This window comes from Podarcis raffonei, chromosome 4 (assembly GCF_027172205.1).
Source record: "Podarcis raffonei isolate rPodRaf1 chromosome 4, rPodRaf1.pri, whole genome shotgun sequence".
In the NCBI taxonomy this organism is placed as follows: domain Eukaryota; kingdom Metazoa; phylum Chordata; class Lepidosauria; order Squamata; family Lacertidae; genus Podarcis; species Podarcis raffonei.
This window is the reverse complement of record NC_070605.1, coordinates 23,457,529-23,477,054: the sequence shown is the minus strand read 5'-3', so window position 1 is coordinate 23,477,054 and position 19,526 is coordinate 23,457,529. Positions and strand designations below refer to the sequence as shown.

Genomic DNA, 19,526 nt, shown 5'->3' with positions numbered 1-19,526 from the left:
GAGACCCTGGAGGACTCTTACCAGTCAGAGTCACTTAGTATAAAGCACCATAATGTGTTCATTATAGTTTTTAGGGAGAGGGCTGTGCAACCATCTTCAATTGTCAAATGTGTGAATTAGGCAACAACTTTGATTTCTCCAGGAAAGAAGAGCATATTTCTTTTGATTTATGGATGTGTGCATTGGTGTGCATCATTTGGTCTTGTGATAAACGAATGCCATTGCTTTCACATGTTTTCCATGAATGTTTAGAACGACAAAACATCAAAAGCAAATATGCAGTTTTGTTTGGAAATGTAGCACAAGGGAGTTTATTTCCAGTGTGGCCCATGAAGATAATGAGGTTGTAAAATGAAATGTGAATTCTGTGATTTATGGCCCTGGCACATTTCAAATGCTCAGTCAGCTTAAGTTACGTCAGGCTTGTGGTTTTCAACTTGTTATAATTTCATATGAGCTCAATTTGAAACAAGTTCTTGGCACCTGCCTCCTCTTGCCGGATGCCGTCACACCATTTCAGGTTTGGGTACCAAAATCATCTCTCATTTATTGGAAATCTAGACTGTGATTTCTACCTTATCTGTTTGTTTTAAAACATGCCACCTTCTAGGCACCACTCAAGATAGAAACTGATCTACTCCATGATCAGTTGTGACATTCTATCCTATAGAGGAAAATGAGTGAGTATACACACAGGTCAAGTCTGTTACAGTAACAGGTTGGGTAAACTTCTGCACAATGGAGATGAGAGACCCAAGATTGCTTTTCTTTAAGGAAATATTAGTATCTGGCTTAAAGGTCAATCATGCCTGATGAAAATGTCACTTTTTGATAAATTGTGTAATTGGAAGTAAGAGTGGAAGGATGGTGGCATTTGGAGTCTATGCAAGTCAAGGTATTAACTTTTGAGGAAATGAAACTCTGAGGCCTCCTATGGTTTCTGCCTCCATTTATGATGCCCTCCAATTTTTTGAACTTCAGTGCGCCTTTCATTTGACAGAAAACAACACCTACAGTTGCCATTATGCATGTAGTATAAATATTTAAAATTACTCATCATGTTCCAGTGTTGAGCTCATTTTATTTTGAATGCAATGTGACATTAACCTATGAAAGTTTGACTTCTCAGTAATGCCAGATACTTAACCGCAGCTGTTGCCTAACACTTCTGTGATTGAAAACTATGCGTATTTTGACTCTTCTTGCTCCACTCCCTCTCTTTTTTTTACAGATATTCAGGAAAGCTTTGGTGAAGATGTTTGAAGCTCAAGAGCTGGATTGTGTCTTCCTTGAGACAAACTTAAATTTAAAGAAGCGATACCACATGGTATATGAATGCATCCCCCTCCCAAAGGAAGTGGGTGATATGGCTCCCATCTACTTCAAGGTATCTACAAACTTTCCAGTTTCCTCAGTTTTGATCATACCGCTTTTGTTTTTCTAAACTGAAGTAAATTGGCAGTTTTGTTTTTTGAGCTGAACTAAAGTTGGCTGTGTGAAGCTCAAAAAAGTAAATAGATTCCCTAAAATACATCAGATTATCTTAACTCTTCTTCTTCAAGTGAAATTTATTTCACTTCTTCAGGTTTCCCAAACTATTTGTTTGAGCAAAACTGGAAGTACAGAAGATAGGCTTCTGAAGGAAACAGGTATTGTTGTGTCATATTAATCCTGCTGTGCAGATTGGATAGCCCACTATGGCCCCTGAGTTGGCAGAATGAACAGGCCAGGGTTTTTTAAAAAACAGATTTTCCAACTGCACAAACTCCCTACCGAACACCCCACACTAAAAATAACGGAGCTGAGGGAGCCGAATGAACACAAAGCACGCTTTGCTCCTTGCTTTGTCTCAGTGGCAGTTCCTCCGTGGGAGCCAGGAGCTAATTCATTCATGAATCTGCCTGAATTCAGTAACTGACAGGTGCAAAACCAGGCATACTTTTGAGGGTATTTATATGGATGCGATAAAGCATCTCCTGCCCAAAGATGAAGATGCAGGAAAAGAAGTGCTGGTCAAAAAGACAAAGGTATTTTCATATGGTTTGGGCAGTTTGCTTTAAGTAACGGGGGCTGAGCACATTCTGCCCTTACATCGTTTGTGAACTTCGGGTGAAGGGTAGTTTATAAATTCAATAAATAATAATAACCATCTGTGTACATGCTGTCTCTGACACCGTCTGCCATTTTAAGTGCTTAATAAACACAGGCACTAAATGTGTCTAATTCGCCGCTGCTCCAAAGGCAAGGATAGAAGTTGCCAATGTAAGTGATCTGTATGTGCTGGATGTGTAGTTACTTTTGTGTGTGTGTGTGTGTGTGTGTTATTTTGTTTTGTTTTTTTTCAAATGGCTGAGGAGCTATGCTGTTAACCTGACAAGATTGTTTTCAACAGGGCCGTTTTGGATGCAGCTTCTGCTCACAGCACTATATGGATATAACGGGGCTGGGCCTCAGTGTAATATGTTTTCCCCTCAACAATTAAAGTGAGCAGTCAACATGTGATCTCCTTTGCTCTTCCGCTTGCAGCAGAACAAGGCAGGCAGAGAAGAGGGAAGAGGGAAGGGCCATGTCCAAGTGGTAGAGCAGGAGTTTTGCATCCAGAAGATCCCATGTTCAATCTTGGCATCTCCTGGGAACTGATCCTGCCCGGAATCCTGGAGAGTTGATACCAGTCAGTGTAGACCGTTTTGAGCTGGATATAGCAATAAGCTGACTCAATACAAGGCAGCTTTCATTATTCCACTGCATCTAGAGGAGTATAGGGCAGCACTCTTAACATACAAGCTCTGCTGAGTGTCTGAACATGGTTTAGACTTGGAACTATTTAGATAGCATTTTGTGGCAGTAGCAACTTAAAATATATGTATGCTAGATTTTAATTAACATTGGCAACAAAAGCATGACCTTTACCTTTGGTTTTTCTTATGTACAAAAAAGAGCCAATATAACTTAATTAATTCCTGTGGCCTTTTTAATTTGGCAAACTGAAAATTCTCATTTCAAGGTAATTGTACCAGGCCCAAGTTAGACCGCAGTTGTGAAGGTATAAAAAGTGAAAGGCACTGAATAAAATTAGTATAAAATCAGTCTTCATTATGCATTAATGCATGTAAATTGAATTCTACAAATTGGAGAAATGTCACGAAGTTAGTTTCTGGCATTATAAAATTAATATTCGTTCTTGAAATTATGCAGTATTCTAACTGCTTTTTATTTATTTATTACAAATCAAGTTCTACTTTATGGCATATGGTGTCATTCTGAAAGTGTTTCATATGTTGTTACAATATTTTTTCAGAAAGCCATAATGGAGTCTGATGAAGAATGGTCCATGAATAAAAAGCTGATTGATCTATCTTCAAAAGATGTTCGCAAGTCGGTATGTATTGAAGCTTGTCCCTTATAACACGTGGGCAGTTGTTGTTTTTTGTTCTCATTTAAAAAAAAAAATGGGCCAAGTTTTAAAAGACCCAGAACAATAAAAGGAGAAAAGACAATTAAAGTACAGTTTATGTAAGACATGAGGTTTTAGTTCACAAGTCAAATACCGTTGCGGTGGTGTTAATACAAAGATCTTCTGCTGGAGTTCTGAAAGTTAAAATGGATAAGTTGACACCAGTAACGCAAACCTTTTAAATATTACTCCTGATTTTTCAAGGCACTAGCTATCTTGGCTCAGGGTTTCATATTAATGTTTCGACTCAAGTATCAGAATGTCTAGGGCTGCAATCCTAAATACACTTGCTAGGGTATAAGCCTGCTGACTCAGCAGGAATTACTTTGGAATAAGCGTGTATAGGATCACACTGCATAGCCTGCCCTTATGTAACGATGGCTTACGGAAATGGTTGTCTTTGCTTGGCGTCAATGCAGCCTCCTTTCCAACCAACAAGATGGTTTATATCCTTCTCAAGGGTTGGGGCAATAGGCAAAGCTCTGAAATCTATAGACTTATTTTCACAAGGACGGCTGCTGAATATAGTTTGTCGTGCAGAAAGGCTGCTGGAAGTTGTAGTTCAGGCATAGGCAAACTCCAGCCCTCCAGATGTTTGGGACTACAGTTCCCATCATCCTTAGCTAACAGGACCAGTGGTCAGGGATGATGGGAATTGTACTGTTTATCTTGCTCTTGCTCCCAGATTACTGCCTATTTCCTGGTCCTTATTCAGGGCATCTGATGGTTCATTGCCTCCCAAAATTAGTCTCCACGTGTTCTTTTCAGTGACAGTGTGGACTGTATTCACATTTCAGAGTATGTGGAAGGGTTGTAATCACTTGATGCTTCCCCAGAGGGAATTCTAGTGTATAGAGTTTTATTTACTGCTACTCTTTTGTTTACATTTATCCTTTTTTTAATTGGACCTTTTCTCAGCAGAAGAAAACTGTGTGCGCTACGACGGCATATTTAAAATCCATAAAAAAGCATGAGGAATTGTTAGTAAATTATTATTATTCCTGTTCAGGGAAGTTTTTAATGTTTGATGTTTTATTTTATCTTTAATATTTTGTTGGAAGCTGCCCAGAGTGGCTGGGGAAACCCAGCCAGATGGGCAGGGTATAAATAATAAAGTACAGTGGAACCTCTACCTGCGACCATAATCCATTACGGAGGTCCGTCCGGAGGTGGAAATGGGTTGCTGGGAGAGGCGCCGTTGTGCGCAGGCGCGGTTGGTGATTGCTCGCTTCTGCGCATGTGCAAACGGTGATCGCCACTCCTATGCGTGCGCGAACGGTGGCAAACCCACCAGTTACTTCCGGGTTTGCTGCGGATATTGGGCGAAATGGATGCAAGCGGAGGTGGACGTAAGAAGAGGTCTGACTGTATTATTATTAGTAGTAAAGGGACATTGTGTTTGTGTCCAGTTTGCACGTCGTGGGAAGCCAAACTATGGCTTATTGGGACAGCAAGACAAACTTGCTGTCTCCTGGGGGAAGATCATGCAGCCGTTTTGCTCCTTCTTACTCCTTCTTACTCCAACGCTCTGTGGCTCTGACCTAAGCCAAAGTGTGCCTTGGTGTGTTTTCCAAATGCAAGCTGTAGCCAAGGTTTGTAGTTAGTGAGGAGGGAACTTAACCATGAGTTCCTGACCCTGACATCTTATTGACATGTTTCTGCCCTTCATAGTTCTGTTCCTTGCAGTTCAGGGTTTAAGAATTGTGTGTGTATGTGTTGATTTTTGCTTCATCAGCCTCCAAGATATGTCTAAATGAGCTGGTTGTCAGTTTTTTAAGCTTCAAAAGACAGCCCCATGAACTGTCTTTCATTTGCATGAAATAATGAATAGCCTCTCTGTCTTTTTAGGTTCCAAAAGGTTTGCCCTATTTCTCCGTAGACTTTGGCCTACAAGGGGGCTTTGCTCACGTCGTTGAAGATCAACGCAAGTTCCCCCTTTATTTTGGAAAGGTATTTATTATGTCACCTGTTCAAAGAGGCTGATGTGGGAGACCCTCCTGCACGCTCCATCCTGAGAAGCTCACTGCGTACATTAGCAAAGTTGAATATACATGGCAGTTTTATTACTGTGTGCTTTAGAACATCCCAGGGACATGAAGAACGTTTGTAATCTCAGGGTTTGAGTTGTGTAATTAGCCATTCTATATGATGTTGAGATCTTACCACTCAAAGCGAGAGTTGTAATAAATGTTTGCCTGGAGGTAAAGGACTAATTTTTTTAGCAGGATCAATATTGTGAGTGGAGAGAGAGAGAGAGAGAGACTCAATAATGGATTTAGGGAATAACTTAATCTTCTTTCCCCCCACAAACAGAATCTCTAATGCTGTGGGTAGATTTGTAGGGGATGTGGCTGTCAGTTTAAATCTCCTGTTCCCACTCCACCCCCATAGTCCTTAAAGGAAGTAGTTTGCATAGAGCACATGTGGGTGAGTCACTTGTTAAAATGCAGAGCTGGAATGACCCCCCCCATCAATCCAATTGTACTTTGCAGTCCTTGTTTTGAACAGGTGGGAATTTCCAAGGTTAATTAAGAGCAGTAATATTCTTCTCTGTCTGTCTTGCTTTAAAAGGAAATAATTGGTGGCATGCTGGATTTGGAGCCCAGGCTGTGGAGAAAGGGACTGCGAGAAAACTTTGAGGACCAGAGGAAGAAGGTGTTGCATTTTGCTCAGAGGTGGAAACCATACGATTTCACCAAAAGCAAAGAGTGAAGCTTTGACGTTGCAGTACCTGCCAATAGACCTTCAAGACCATCCAGACAATCAAGATCCATAAAATCAATCCATTTTATAGAAAAGCATGTGTTTTCTACATTCCTAGTGAACACTTTTGGGGGGGGATATATTTTACAAGAACGCAGTTCATACATTTAATTTGAGTTATTTACAAGGCAAATTGATTTCAACACAATGCCATTTATTTATATTTAATGCCTCATATTTTCTGCTGTGTGCTCTTTTTCTTAAAGCCCTTTTCATAATACCTTGTTTAAATCATGGCCTCTGGGAGGTGCTGTCAGATGCACACTGTGCACTTAAAAAGAAAATTGATTTATTGACATTTAAACGTCAAAGAGAGAAAATATCTCTAAAACTGGCTAAACAGCATTAAAGACTACTTAGGCAAATACCTTTCTCAACAGCCTTGTAAAAATGGAAATGCCAGTATTCTCCCAAAGAGAGAGTGACTAGGTAGAGAGAGAATTGAGCTTGGCAGGAATCTTGAGACAAGATGATTCACTCTCCTGTTGAAGTCCAGCAACTAACAGTTTTTCGGTGAAGCAACAAAATAAAGGTTTGGAACAAAGTAAACTGGAAAGGGTAAAGCATGACTTAGGTCATTTCTGCAGGGAGGGAATTTTTGCCTCGCAACTGGATTAATATTTCAAATGGCACAGTGGCATGGAGGAATCCCAGGAAAGGTACATAGATGGTCCAGAAATCTGTGTTTGATAGTATTCAGATAGTGGAAATTGAATAGAGGATGTGGGTTGCGCTGTGGTCTAAACCACTGAGCCTCTTGGGCTTGCTGATCGGAAGGTGGGCAGTTCGAATCTGCGCGATGGGATGAGGTCCCGCTGCTCTGTCCCAGCTTCTGCCAACCTAACAGTTTGAAAGCACACCAGTGCAAGTAGATAAATAGGTACCGCTGTGGCAGAAAGATAAACGGTGTAGGGTACTTTTGTTACATGGGCACACAGTATATTAGCTCTGCTCTCATGATGGAAATGCATTTGCGGGTCATGTCAAAACAAGAATCTGAACCTGTTTTGTTTATGGTTTTGGCTGTAACACATTCCCTTCCCTGTGCAGTAGAATGGCTTGTTCAGATTTGGGTGGTTAAAGGAAAGTACTTGTAAAGTTTACAGGAATGTAAGCTGGGTTGGGGAAACTACTTGGGGAAGTCACAACACTGCCAAAAACTGAATTACACTTGTGCTTAGAATACCTTGGTTATTCTGCTGCAAACCACGGTAGACTATAGCTATAGCTCACATGTGCACTGCACACAAGTTACTACTTCATGATTCTTGGGATCTCAGAAAACTGGATCAGCTACTTTGAAAGTGCCCAGTCTCTAAATTCGTGCCATGGACTGGTTGGACGCAGAGGAATGGTGGGAGGAACCAGCTGGGAAACCACGAAGGGAGAGGTTGGCTGCACACAGGCAAAGTCTCCTCTGCTTGGAAAAAGCCCTGGAGAGGGGGGAACTTAGACGGCTGTGGGGAGGTGGGGACTTTCAGCATTGGCAACTGATTCAAGGGGCCAGACCTACCAGGGATGAGCTGCTGTGCTCATTAGGCCTGACACTGCATCAAGTCTGTGAAGGTGGTGATTTTGCTAATAAAGAGTTAACTCAGACTTTGAATGGTGTGATTTACTTCTGGCTCGCTCTCTGACAATGACACATCCATGTGATGATTTCTTTTTTCATGGAAAATAGTGCATGGAGCCAAGTACTGTATTCTAAATTGATGACTTGCCGTTAGCCAACATGATGCCTTTGAGATGTTGTGAGCTACAACATCCATCATCCCTGACCATGGTGGCTGAGGCTGATAGGAATTCTAGTCCACCTGGAGGGCACCATGTGGACTACCTCTGCATTGTATGGAAGTCCCCATTACTTTGGAAGCTACAGCAGCAGGAGACCCAGCAGACAACATACCTATTCAGGAATCTGAACCTCTCCTGTCTTAAGCAGAGATAACCAATGCTTGCAGGTCTAACAGATTAATTACTGGACATTCCTTCTCGGTCTGCCAGGGGAAAGTAAGGTCCAAAGGACAAGAAAGGAGATTTCAGCCTTTGGAGAAACTTCCTGATAGTGCAAGGTGCTCAACAGTGGAATATACTGGGGTGGGTTTGCCATAATAGATAAGGAGAAAGAAAAAGAAGGCACCTTTTATCATATGTGGTGGACGTGTCCTAAGGTTAAGGACTTCTGGGAAAAGATTTATAATGAGTCAAAAAAAATGTTGAAAAATACATTTGTTAAGAAACCAGAAGCCTTTTTACTTGGAATAATAGGATTCGATAAAGGTAAAGGGACCCCTGACCATTAGGTCCAGTTGTGACCGACTCTGGGGTTGTGGCGCTCATCTCGCTTTATTGGCCGAGGGAGCCGGCGTACAGCTTCCGGTCATGTGGCCAGCATGACTTAGCTGCTTCTGGCGAACCAGAGCAGCACACGGAAACGCCGTTTACCTTCCCATTGGAGCGGAACCTATTTATCTACTTGCACTTTGAAGTGCTTTCGAACTGCTAGGTTGGCAGGAGCAGGGATCAAGCAACGGGAGCTCACCCCGTCACGGGGATTCAAACCGCTGACCTTCTGATTGGCAAGTCCTAGGCTCTGTGGTTTTGGAATTGCCCCCAAAAGATGTTAGATTATTTTTGTATGCCACTTAACAGCGGCAAGACTGCTATTAGCAAAAAATTGGAAGTCCCAAGAAATACCAACGGTAGAAGAATGGCAGATGAAGATGTTGGAGTTTTTGGAGTTGTATTAGAAAGAGGATTTTGGAGAACTGTTACAACGGTGTTACAATTAAATTCAGTTAGGGGGGAATCAAGGAAGTCTGACTACAATGAAAGTTAACTTGGATTCTAGAAGTAATGACTTTTTTTTCTTTTAGTATTGTAAGATGATTTGTTTTGTGTTTTTTACATGTTATATTTGTTATAAATGTGGAAAATCAATAAAAAAACTTGAAAGAGGAAAACAATAGATAAGGAGAAGTTGTGTGACCACCTGTCAGAGATGTCATAGTGCAGGATTTCTTGCATCAACAGGGTTGTACAAGATTACCTTTGAGGTTCCTTCCCATTCTAAGCCTAAACTTTCAGCACAGGACTCCATCATGCACACTATAAATTCTCCCTCCTTGGCTGTATCTGCATTAAACAATCATCTGGGCTCAAATACAGTTCAACATCCACTTGCATTAAGTTTGCCAACTATCTGACTTCTGTCTTCCTGATGGCTTACTGGGTGGCTCCAGATGTTAAAGGAGAAAGGTATCTCCTTTTGTTTGCTTTGTTAGACAATGCAAAATATGTTTCATTTATACGGTGAGAATGTTAAAGTATGCACTTGACTAGGAGAGCCTTGGCTGCTGTTAAGGGGCAAGAGTCCATCCAAAGCAAATATAAACTTTCCAAGTCATGCTATACTGGGAGTCGCTTGGCCCGGTCATTTAAAAACGCTGGAATTTCTGTTTACCAGTGGAAAATTCCCCTTGTAACAATTTCTAAAACTCCCTCTAGGTGGAAACAGTTACAATAGTCCAAGAAAGAAACAACCCTTTAAAACTCCATCCGCGAAGGATAAACAGTTCCAATTTTTTGTTACTTTTTTGTTACTTTCCAATTACTTTCTTTCTTGCAAACAAAAAAAAAAAAAAGTGCCTAGTCGCAATATATCTCTCTTGCTATTTGCAAGCCTTCTGTTAACAGTTAAAACACAGACAGTCTCTGTCAGCTGGCAGACCGTTCCCAAGTTTGAGCAGTGGATTTTAAGTTCTTTCCTTCTCTCTTGCAGGTATGCACAGTCCAAAACGTCCCCCCTCCTTCCCTGCTTCCTAGGAAGGGGGTTCAAAACTTTATCGTGTTAGAAATCAGTCCTTTCCAGACGAAATCCCAAAAGCTTTAGCTTAAAGTCTCTTTGCTTTGATCTATTTACAAAAAGTGGAAGGCGGACTTCCTGTTTAAACCTCCCTGCTTCGGTATCCATTTAAGCCTTTTTTCTCCCTTTTCAATAAATCCAGTTTCCCCTACTCACGGGTAGTTACTTATAGCCGCTATGGTGCAGCTGGGTGACCTTGGCTCTTCTATTGTTAAAGTGTTATGGCAGATGGGAAAGAAAAAGTAGATGCGCCATTTTCAGAAAGAACAACAAGGTCCGGGAAGACCTTGGGGCAGCGAAGGCAATCAGTTGCTGGTCTTACTACCTTATCTGTAACGGTACCAACACAACCGAAGTCTAGTGGAATGTCTTCAGAAGATGTTTTAGCGAACGCATTGGCAAAGATCAATGAATCTCTGGTGCAACTCAGTACGAGGGTTGAGGAGACAAATAAGAGGGTCGAAGAGACAAAAACGATTGTAGATGAGACCAAAGTGAAGGTTGATACTGCAACTACTAAAATTGACTTAAACACTGAAACTTTAAACAGTTTGGGACAAAAAGTGAACACTAATACAGAATCTACCCAGAAATTGTTACAGGAATCCACTTTGACCCGACAGACTGCAGATGAAGCTAAGGAGAAAGCTGCTGCTGCGGAATTTAAGGTAACACAATTGGCAACAGAGAAGGTTCCAGACCTACAGAAACAAATTGAAGACCACAAATTGACGCTGTCTATGATTGAATTGAAGGAAAAACAGACGAATTTAAGGATTAGAGCTGTACCTGAATTGGAGGAGGGCACCCTGATAGACTTTTTGACAAAGGAATTTGCAGAGTTCTGGAAGGCGGATTTGAAACAAGAGGAATTTAAAATCGTGAGGGCCTTCAGACTAGGAAAAGGAGGAAAGAAGATTAAAATAAGGGATTGTCTGATTACCCTCCGATCCAAAGAAGAGAGAGATAAAATTTTGGGGTTACACTTCCAGAATCCTTTGATAATTATGCAATCAAGAGTGGAAATCTTTAAAGATATACCGAAACATCTTATGGATCTTAGATCCAATTTTGGAGATTTGGTTGCCCTCCTGAGAAGGAACAAAATTGTCTTCAGGTGGGAATTTCCCCAAGGCCTATCTTTTGGCTACAAAGGAAGAAAGATAAAAATAAGATCAGTTGAGGAAAAAGACAAGTTTTTGGGAAACCATGGAGAAGATCTGCAGAAAGAACTTGGAAAAGAGGCAGGAGTTTTGGACAAGAGCTCACCAAAAAGAGGGAAACTGGCACCACTGACTGAGATTGGTGGACATGCCCAAAGATTAAGACCTTCTGGGAGATGATTTATAATGAAATGAAAAAGGTATTTAAATATACCTTCCAGAAGAAACCAGAGGCCTTTCTCTTGGGCATGGTTGGCCAGTTGGTGTTAAAGGAGGACAGAACTTTTTTTATGTATGCAACAACAGCAGCAAGAATACTCATCGCAAAATACTGGAAGACACACGATCTACCCACCCGGGAGGAATGGCAGATGAAGGTGATGGACTACATGGAACTGGCTGAGATGACTGGCAGAATCCGAGACCAAGGAGAAGAGTCGGTGGAAGAAGAGTGGAAGAAATTTAAAGTTTACTTACAGAAATATTGTAAAATTAAGGAATGTTAGAAATGTTGGAATTAAGCTATGTGGTTTTAGCAGAAAAGATATAAAGGATTAAGTAAAGAGAAATTGATAACAGGTGAAAATGTAAAGTTATAATATATTAAGATAAAATATTAAGATAAAAGCAAAAAGGGTAAGGATTTGCTGAAACAACTATTGAACTAGGATACAAAAAAGGGAGGTGAGAGGAGGTCAGGGAAATAAGTAAATGAAAGATAAGAGATGGAAAGACTGATTTGTTTTTAACTGTTCTTATTTTTTTGTATTTTGTATTTTTTGTTCTTTTTTATTTTTTCTTTTCTTTTTCCTATTTTTGTAATTTCTATGAAACTTTAATAAATATTATTCAAAAATAAAAACCCTGGAATTTCCAGCTGAAATGAAAAGCTGAAACTAGAGCATTGCCCCCGAGGGAAAAAATCTGGGATTTCTTTCTTTCTTTTTTAAGTGACCAAGATAAGTATCAGAAACTGGTCAGACAAAAAGAGGCAGCTCCTTGAATATTTGCAGTGTTAGTTGTCCTAAGCAAGGGAAAAGAACTGCAGCCGTTATCCCCATGATAGTCTTTGTGGCTCCTTCTGCAGTACTGAAGGAGGCAAGCAGTATTGTTAGTTCGCTTCCCTTCACAATTGGGCTTGTAAGAGGCTCCTGCAAATAGCATGCTTGGTGCCTTGGGAGATGGCGTGGAATTTATTTCAAGGTTTTCAAAGAACACATTAAGCTGACTTGCCTGAAGCAGACCTATGCTTGTATACTCCAGCAGCAGTTCTCTGGCAAAGATGCTTTTCCCAGTCCTGCAGCTGGATTCGCACACCCCCCCCTTAGCTGGAGAAGCTGATGTTTGAACCCTACACTTGCTTGCAAACTCTGCTCTCCCACTGTGCTGTGGCCTCCACTTTCGGAGGCTTTGCGTCTTACTTGGATAGGCTTCTCATTCTGAAATTGCACAGACTTTTGACTCTATATTAAATTAGTTCTTTGTGGGGTGTATAACTGCATCTTGTCACACATGATCTGTACATATACGCAGCACATACTGATTCTTGTAGCATTTCTCCAGACCCAGACAGCAGCACGTTGAATTTCTGCATTGAGACTTCAGTGTCTGTAGTGGCAACCTAGTAGAGAATGCATTACCGAGGAGTAAATGGGCATTTCTGGAAAACTGCCTGGGGGTTACAACTCGCGCAGGATGTGGCAGCCAAGGCACTAGCAGGTGCTCCTCCTAGTCACTTGCAAATAATGCCAACTTTAAAAGTTTCATTGGCTGCCTGTGATACTTCAGGCCCAATTCAAGGTACTTCTATAACAGCACAGAGTGTGTGCCTCAGACAGCTTGGGTCTCAAATATCTGAAAGAATGTTGCCCACCCCCCATACCAAGCTGCAGAGACAACACTCTTGGTGGCCACTTGTGGAGCGAGATTTGCAATGCAGGGGTCTGGAGAAGGGCTTTCTATGTGGTGGCCCCAGAGCTTTGGAATAGTCTCCCTTCCAAAGTGCACCATCCTCTACATTGTTTTCATCCTGGTTAAAGTTTAAAGATGTGCCGTTTTGCCCAAGCAAAAGAAGAATGGGAAAGAATGAAGTGCATGATTATATTTTATTTTCGCTTTGCCTGTCTGTTTTGCTGTAGATTTTCATTAACCGTCCTTTTAATGTTTATTGTGCTATCCGGGGGTGGGTGGTGGGTGGGGTGGGGTCAAGGAGGTATTACAGATGCCTCAAATAAATAAACACATTACAGTCCTGGTTAAATTAATTGGTGAGTGAATTACAACCAGTCCTGACCTACATGGCCGATGTGCAAATTGAAGGCCTTTGTCCGCAGACAGTTTTTCTGGGTCATATGGCCAGCATGACTAAGCCACTTCTAGTGAAACCACAGCAGTGCACAGAAACGCCATTTACCTTCCTGCTGGAGCGGTACCTATTTACCTACTTGCACTTTGACGTGCTTTTGAACTGCTAGGTTGGCAGGAGCAGGGACCGAACAACAGGAGCTCACCCCGTCATGGGGATTCGAACCGCCGGCCTTCCGATTGGCAAGCCCAAGGCTCAGTGGTTTACACCACAGCGCCACCCGCGTCCCTAGCAGTAAATACACCTACAATTTGAAAACCCACTCTTATGTAAAACTAAACAGTAAAAATACAATCTGCATTCTTCTTTCGGAATATTGGAATCCTCCTGTTTTTTCCAGGAAGTATGGGAGATTTACAAGAATAATATAATGAGATGTTGGCTATACTTTTTATTTTGTTTCTTCAAGAAGCTTTCTGTTTTCTCAACTGTTCTTTCAAGAGCTTTCTGATCTTTTCTTCGTATCTTTTATTTCTCAAGGGAGCCATGTTTTGTACAGTACAGAAGCAACAGATTGTTTAACTTGTCATCTGACACCTGTATGAATAAATATATCTTGACCCTGGATACAACTGGATGCTGAGTTGTGTGTGAAAAGCAAATGTTCTCCCTTCCCATTCAAAAAAGGAAAAGAAAAGAAAAGCTAAAAGTAGATCTTAATAATTGGGGGTGGGTTATGAGTGAAAGAGTGAGTGTGTTTAAACCCTTACAACATAAGTCACCAGTATTTTTGTAGGTATTAAAGTGATGAGCATGCCTTGCTCACGTTTACTCAAATCACTTTTCTCTATCAATGGTGGGGAATCTGTGGCCTGCCAAATGCTGTGGAATACAACTCCCATCAGCATCAGCTAGCATGGTCTAATGGGAAGCGATGATAGGAATTGTAGTCCAGGCAGGACGAGCCTTGAATGTCCTACTGTATGCGGACGATGCCGCCCTATTAGCTACCTCCCCCATCGGATTAAGGAGGATGCTTCAAGTTCTTCATGAATATGAGACCCAACACGAGCTCCAACTAAATTATGCCAAGACCAAAATAATGGTCTTTGCTGCTCGACTGAAACCTAATTTATGGTCAGTTAATGGTATCCCTTTAGAGCAGGTCAGTTGCTTCAAATACCTGGGTCAGGTTGTAAGATCAAATAGGTCCTTCTTGGCGCACAGAGAATACATAGCTTCGAACGCATCCAAAGCAGCCTTGGTGATTAGAACCCTGTACTCCAAGAAACAGGCACAAACTGTCAAAGTTGCCTTGTGACTCTTTAAAATGAAAGTCCTCCCTCTTCTGCTGGTGGGCATTGCCTTGGGCTCACGTAGGGACTTTGAAAAATTGGAATCTATCCAAACCCAATTCCTCAGGGCCATACTCAGGATCCCCCCCTCCGTGGCAGGCGCGATCATGAGATTGGAAACCGGTTGTCAAGCCTTTAGGTATGTGGCCCTGAAAGCGAAGTTATGGCTATGGCTCAAGCTCTGTTTCAGACCGGTGGGTTTGGCCCCCTTAATTCTGAGGGATAACTTTAAATCTCCATGGGAAGGGGAGATAGTGGAGGAAGTGCAGAAGTGCGGGTTGTCCTCCCTTTATATAGAGTCCATGACATATAGCCACGCAAAGGCGGTGATTGCTCAAAGATTAAGGGATATTGCCAGGCAGGAGGACATAGCCCGTGTGAAACCTGGGTTGTTTCTGGGGGAGCAGTTGTATCGGGCTGCTCCAGCTTGCTACCTGGCGGAGATCCACTACGTGGAATACCGCAGACTATTTACTGCGGCTAGGCTGAATGTTCTTGACTCGGCGGTTCTGAAGGGAAGATATGGAGGAGTCCCATATGACCAGAGATTATGCCACTGTGCATTGGGTGAGGTAGAATCCACAGACAGCTACTGAGCTGTCCCATTTACAATGATTTAAGACAGTACCTTATAACTCCACACTTACCCCAGCTCAGTTCCCGACAAAGAGGAAAGCAGACAGCATATCTGCTAAATAAGTCTTCTGGGAAAACAACTTTGTCAGTGGCTAAATTCCTTTTCCTGGCACTCAAGTGTCGGAAACGTATAACTGATTGCTTTGATGTGGGTTATCTGTGAGAGGTCTAGTACTGTGGCCCTACCTTATTTATGTACCCCTATGATGTTATAGTTTATAATTATTGTGTAATGTTTTATTTCTGACTATCGGTCGAATAAAGGAAATTGATTGATTGAATTGTAGTCCAAAACATTGGAGGGTGCAAAGTTGGGAAAGACTGTTCTGGAGAGTTCTGGTGTTTGAACCTGAATTATCTTCCTGCTGCTCCATGCCTCCTTTGTTCTGAGAAGGATGTGGTGTTTTCCCTTTTTAAGAAATGTAAACAAGGGATTATTTACTGAGCCAAGTACTTGAGGACTTCCTGGTCAAATAATGTCACAGGGCAGGGATTGCAAAAAGCTAACATTGTTCTTGCATTTTCACATTCTGTTTCAAACTTGATTTTCCTCCTGCAATTCTGAATTCCCTCTTCCTTCAGTTGAACATTAACACTTATAAACTCTATGCCTGAGATTTCCCTCCATCTTCTCAGTCCTACTTTTGTCTGAACTTTGATAATGGCAATGCATGAAAAAGCTGTGGCAGAAGCTTTCCAAACCTTTGTTAACTCTCAATCAAGCAGCTGTTCCTACCTGGTCATATGGCTCATTTCTACTTCTTAACCTGAGGTGGTCAGAACATCAGTGAGGCAAGAGGGGTGTTTTCCTCCCCCTCTCATAATGCCAAAGGAAAAAAAGAAGAAACGCCATGGTGCATCTGCAGCAGCACAACCAGACGCCTTCATCTGCCCCAGCTGCAACAAAATATGTCTCACTTTTATTGGTCCCTACAGCCACAGCAGGCACTGTGACTTCAGTTTGACTTCACCCCTGCAGTTTGACTTCACACCTGAAGGCACACTCTTCCATTGTCTCACAGCCCTCCTAACCCAATTCCTCTTGAACAGAAGGGTGGAAGATTTGGGACAGACACAATAAAATACTTATTCACACTGCGCACAGATAAATCATGGTGCTTGCTATTCAAAGACATGGTAACCTGAGCAGCTTTAAAACGGGGCTTATCAATGGCTACTAGTATTCCTTCGAATATCACATACTGGGGGACAGTAGCAGGAGAGGACTATTGCCTTCATCTCCAGCTTGAAGGCTTCCCATAGACACCTGGTTGGTCACTATAGAAAACAGGATGATGGGCTAGATAAACCAGGTGTGGAGAACCTACAGCCCTCCAGCTATTGTTGAACTACACCTCCCTGTGGAATGTAAGAATCAGGTGCAGTCAAACAACATTGTCTCAGTCCTCCAGCCAGAACTTCCTGCTTTGTCCTGAGGGTCTGGGGCCACCACATCAAGTCCCCTGAGGTTCCCCATATCTACACCAGAGATTTGGCCATGTCCAAGCATGATACACAAAATGAAAGAAAGCGTGATTGTGCACACAGATATTGGGATGCACTGTGGGGAAATAAGGCATCTTTGCAGCGCCAGAATGCTCCACAGAAGGACATACAGCACCACAATCTATATCTATAATCACACTGTGTATTTTTTTAGAAGCATGGCAAGAGGCTGGTCCATTAACCTCTTTTCAGAAAATGGCAGCAACGAGAACTTAGTCATGAGAATACAATTCTTGGTTATATATCTCAGCTGCCGATCATGGAGGAAAATGTGTTATGGCTTGAATAAGTGCTAAATTCCATTTTGGTTGATAATCCTAAAATCCGGATTTGATTTTTCTAGCTGCTGGAAAATGTTCACACCAAAACTTAAATCAGAGGAGCTTCTTGTTGAGTCTTTGCAAGCTCTTTTAATTTGGACATGCTTTATAGAATTGGGTTTTTTTTTGCTGCCAATGGACTGAAAATGTTAGCGCTCATTGTGTCATAGTTATTTTAACTGTGGTTTTATGTCATTTTTTTAAATAAAAAAAATCAGTTTCCTAATCTGCCATTATCTGCTCAGTCTTCAGGCTGGATTGTTTTATGAATCTAAATGTTCAAATACCCATGTTAAAGTACTGTATAGGAGACAAAAAAACAATGGCAAAAAATTTTCTCCATCTCAACAGTGCCCAAATATGACGTCGTCGTCGTCGTCGTCTTCTTCTTCTTCTTCTTCTTCTTCTTCTTCTTCTTCTTCTTCTTCTTCTTCTTCTTCTCCTTCTTCTTCTTCCTCTCCATGACCCCATGAACCAGAGCATGCATTGGAAATTCTCACTTTCTTCTCAAAGCTTCTCCTTTTTTATGTCCATGGAGTTTTCTTGGAAAAATACTGGAGTGGTTTGCCAGTTCCTTCTCCAGGTGGATCACATTTAGTCTAAACTCTCAGCTATGACCTGTCTGTCTTGGGTAGCCCTGCACGGCATAGCTCATAGCTTCTCTGAGTTATTCAAGCCCCTTCGCCACGACAAGGCAGTGATCCATGAAGGGGCCAAATATGACTTAGAAAGGTCCTTAACTGGCTTGTTTCAGGGATACGCTGTTGGGACCACTGGGACTTCTTTAGTCTTGCTGGGAAGTTGCTAGATTAGAAATAGGAGAACCACAAACAGGTCGTTGGACTGGCTACTTCAAAAGTCCCCCCTGTCTGCAGGGAAAGCAAACGGGAGTTCCATCCTACTGGTTACTTTTGTCAAGGAAATAATCTGATTGAGAAGTAATTTTCAGAGGGGGCGCTGGTCGGTGCAGAGTCTAACTTGATCTTGCTCATGCTGCCAAAATAATTGCTTGTCCTTTATGCCTGTCACATCAGGAATACATGATGTAAAGTGTCCCACACATCCTAGAATATCTCGCTTTTCCTTAGGACGTCCCTATCTTCATCGGAGAAATGTTAGAGGGCATGGAGTTATGCAACCCCCAAGCCAAGGAGACATCTGAAGGCAGCCATGTATAGGGAAGTTTTTTTAATGTTTTATTTTATGGTTTTATATATGTTGGAAGCCACTTGGAGTGGCTGGGGCAACCAAGTCAGATTGGTGGAGTATAAACAATAAAATTGTTGTTGTTGTTGAATAGGACGTCCCCATTTTCATTGGAGAAATGTTGGAGGGTATGTACTCATGGATAGTTAATAGGAGGGTGAATATTTCTACATTGTGAGATTACTAAATCTCAGCACCTTCGTGATCTTATCAGTGAAGACTCTATAGCAGTGGGGGCTAACCTACAACTTGTAGGCCATATTTGACCCCTAAGAGTCCACCACCCCGACCAGAAGTTGAGTGCTGAAGACTGGAACCATCCCAAACTCATTTTATTTATTTTTTTTTTTAATTTAATATTTATTAGGATTTTCAAAAAACACACAACAAACAAGAACAAGAAATAAACAAAACAAAAGAGAAAAAAACAAACACAAAAATACAAAATATTCAAAACTAAACAACAATAAAAACACATAAAAGTTTCTGATACTTATTGTTCTTAACCTTATTTCTCAGACCTCCTCACACCTCCCCTTCTTGTATTCCCATTTAAATTGTCAGTTCAGCAAGTCCTTAACTTATTTCTTTACCTTAACTTATACATTTATTCTAACTTACTATTGTTTTACTTTCCTTCTTTTTTCCATTTCCTCCATTTATTTTTAACAATCTTATTTTCAATTAATTTAAAAAGAAAAAACCAATTTTACCTTATTAAAAACACACATCCATACTTATACCCCATTAATTATTCTTAAACCTTTTTCCTGAAGTCGACCGACATTTCCCTTCCACGATTTGCCCAATTTCCTTACCATTAACTAAATTATAAAAAACAAATTATCCTTATACACCCTTTGGATTCCCAACCTCCGCCCACCCTTTTCCCGGTTCCAGACCCCAACCAATGTCCATCAGTCTTTATGTTATTTATTTAGCCTGGAGATCTC

The 19,526-nt window shown here is 41.4% G+C and overlaps 1 protein-coding gene across 1 annotated transcript in view; it reads left to right on the top strand.

The window, feature by feature from the left end:
* Window positions 1-6,199, top strand: part of CWF19L2 (CWF19 like cell cycle control factor 2) — a 70,904-nt gene extending 64,705 nt beyond the window's left edge. The window contains exons 15-18 of the mRNA XM_053385744.1: window positions 1,232-1,387; window positions 3,299-3,379; window positions 5,303-5,404; window positions 6,026-6,199. Of these exons, the coding sequence (XP_053241719.1) occupies window positions 1,232-1,387; window positions 3,299-3,379; window positions 5,303-5,404; window positions 6,026-6,166 (480 nt within the window). The 3' untranslated portion in view covers window positions 6,167-6,199. The remainder of the gene's footprint in view (window positions 1-1,231; window positions 1,388-3,298; window positions 3,380-5,302; window positions 5,405-6,025) is intronic.
* The last annotated feature ends 13,327 nt before the right edge of the window (window positions 6,200-19,526 follow it).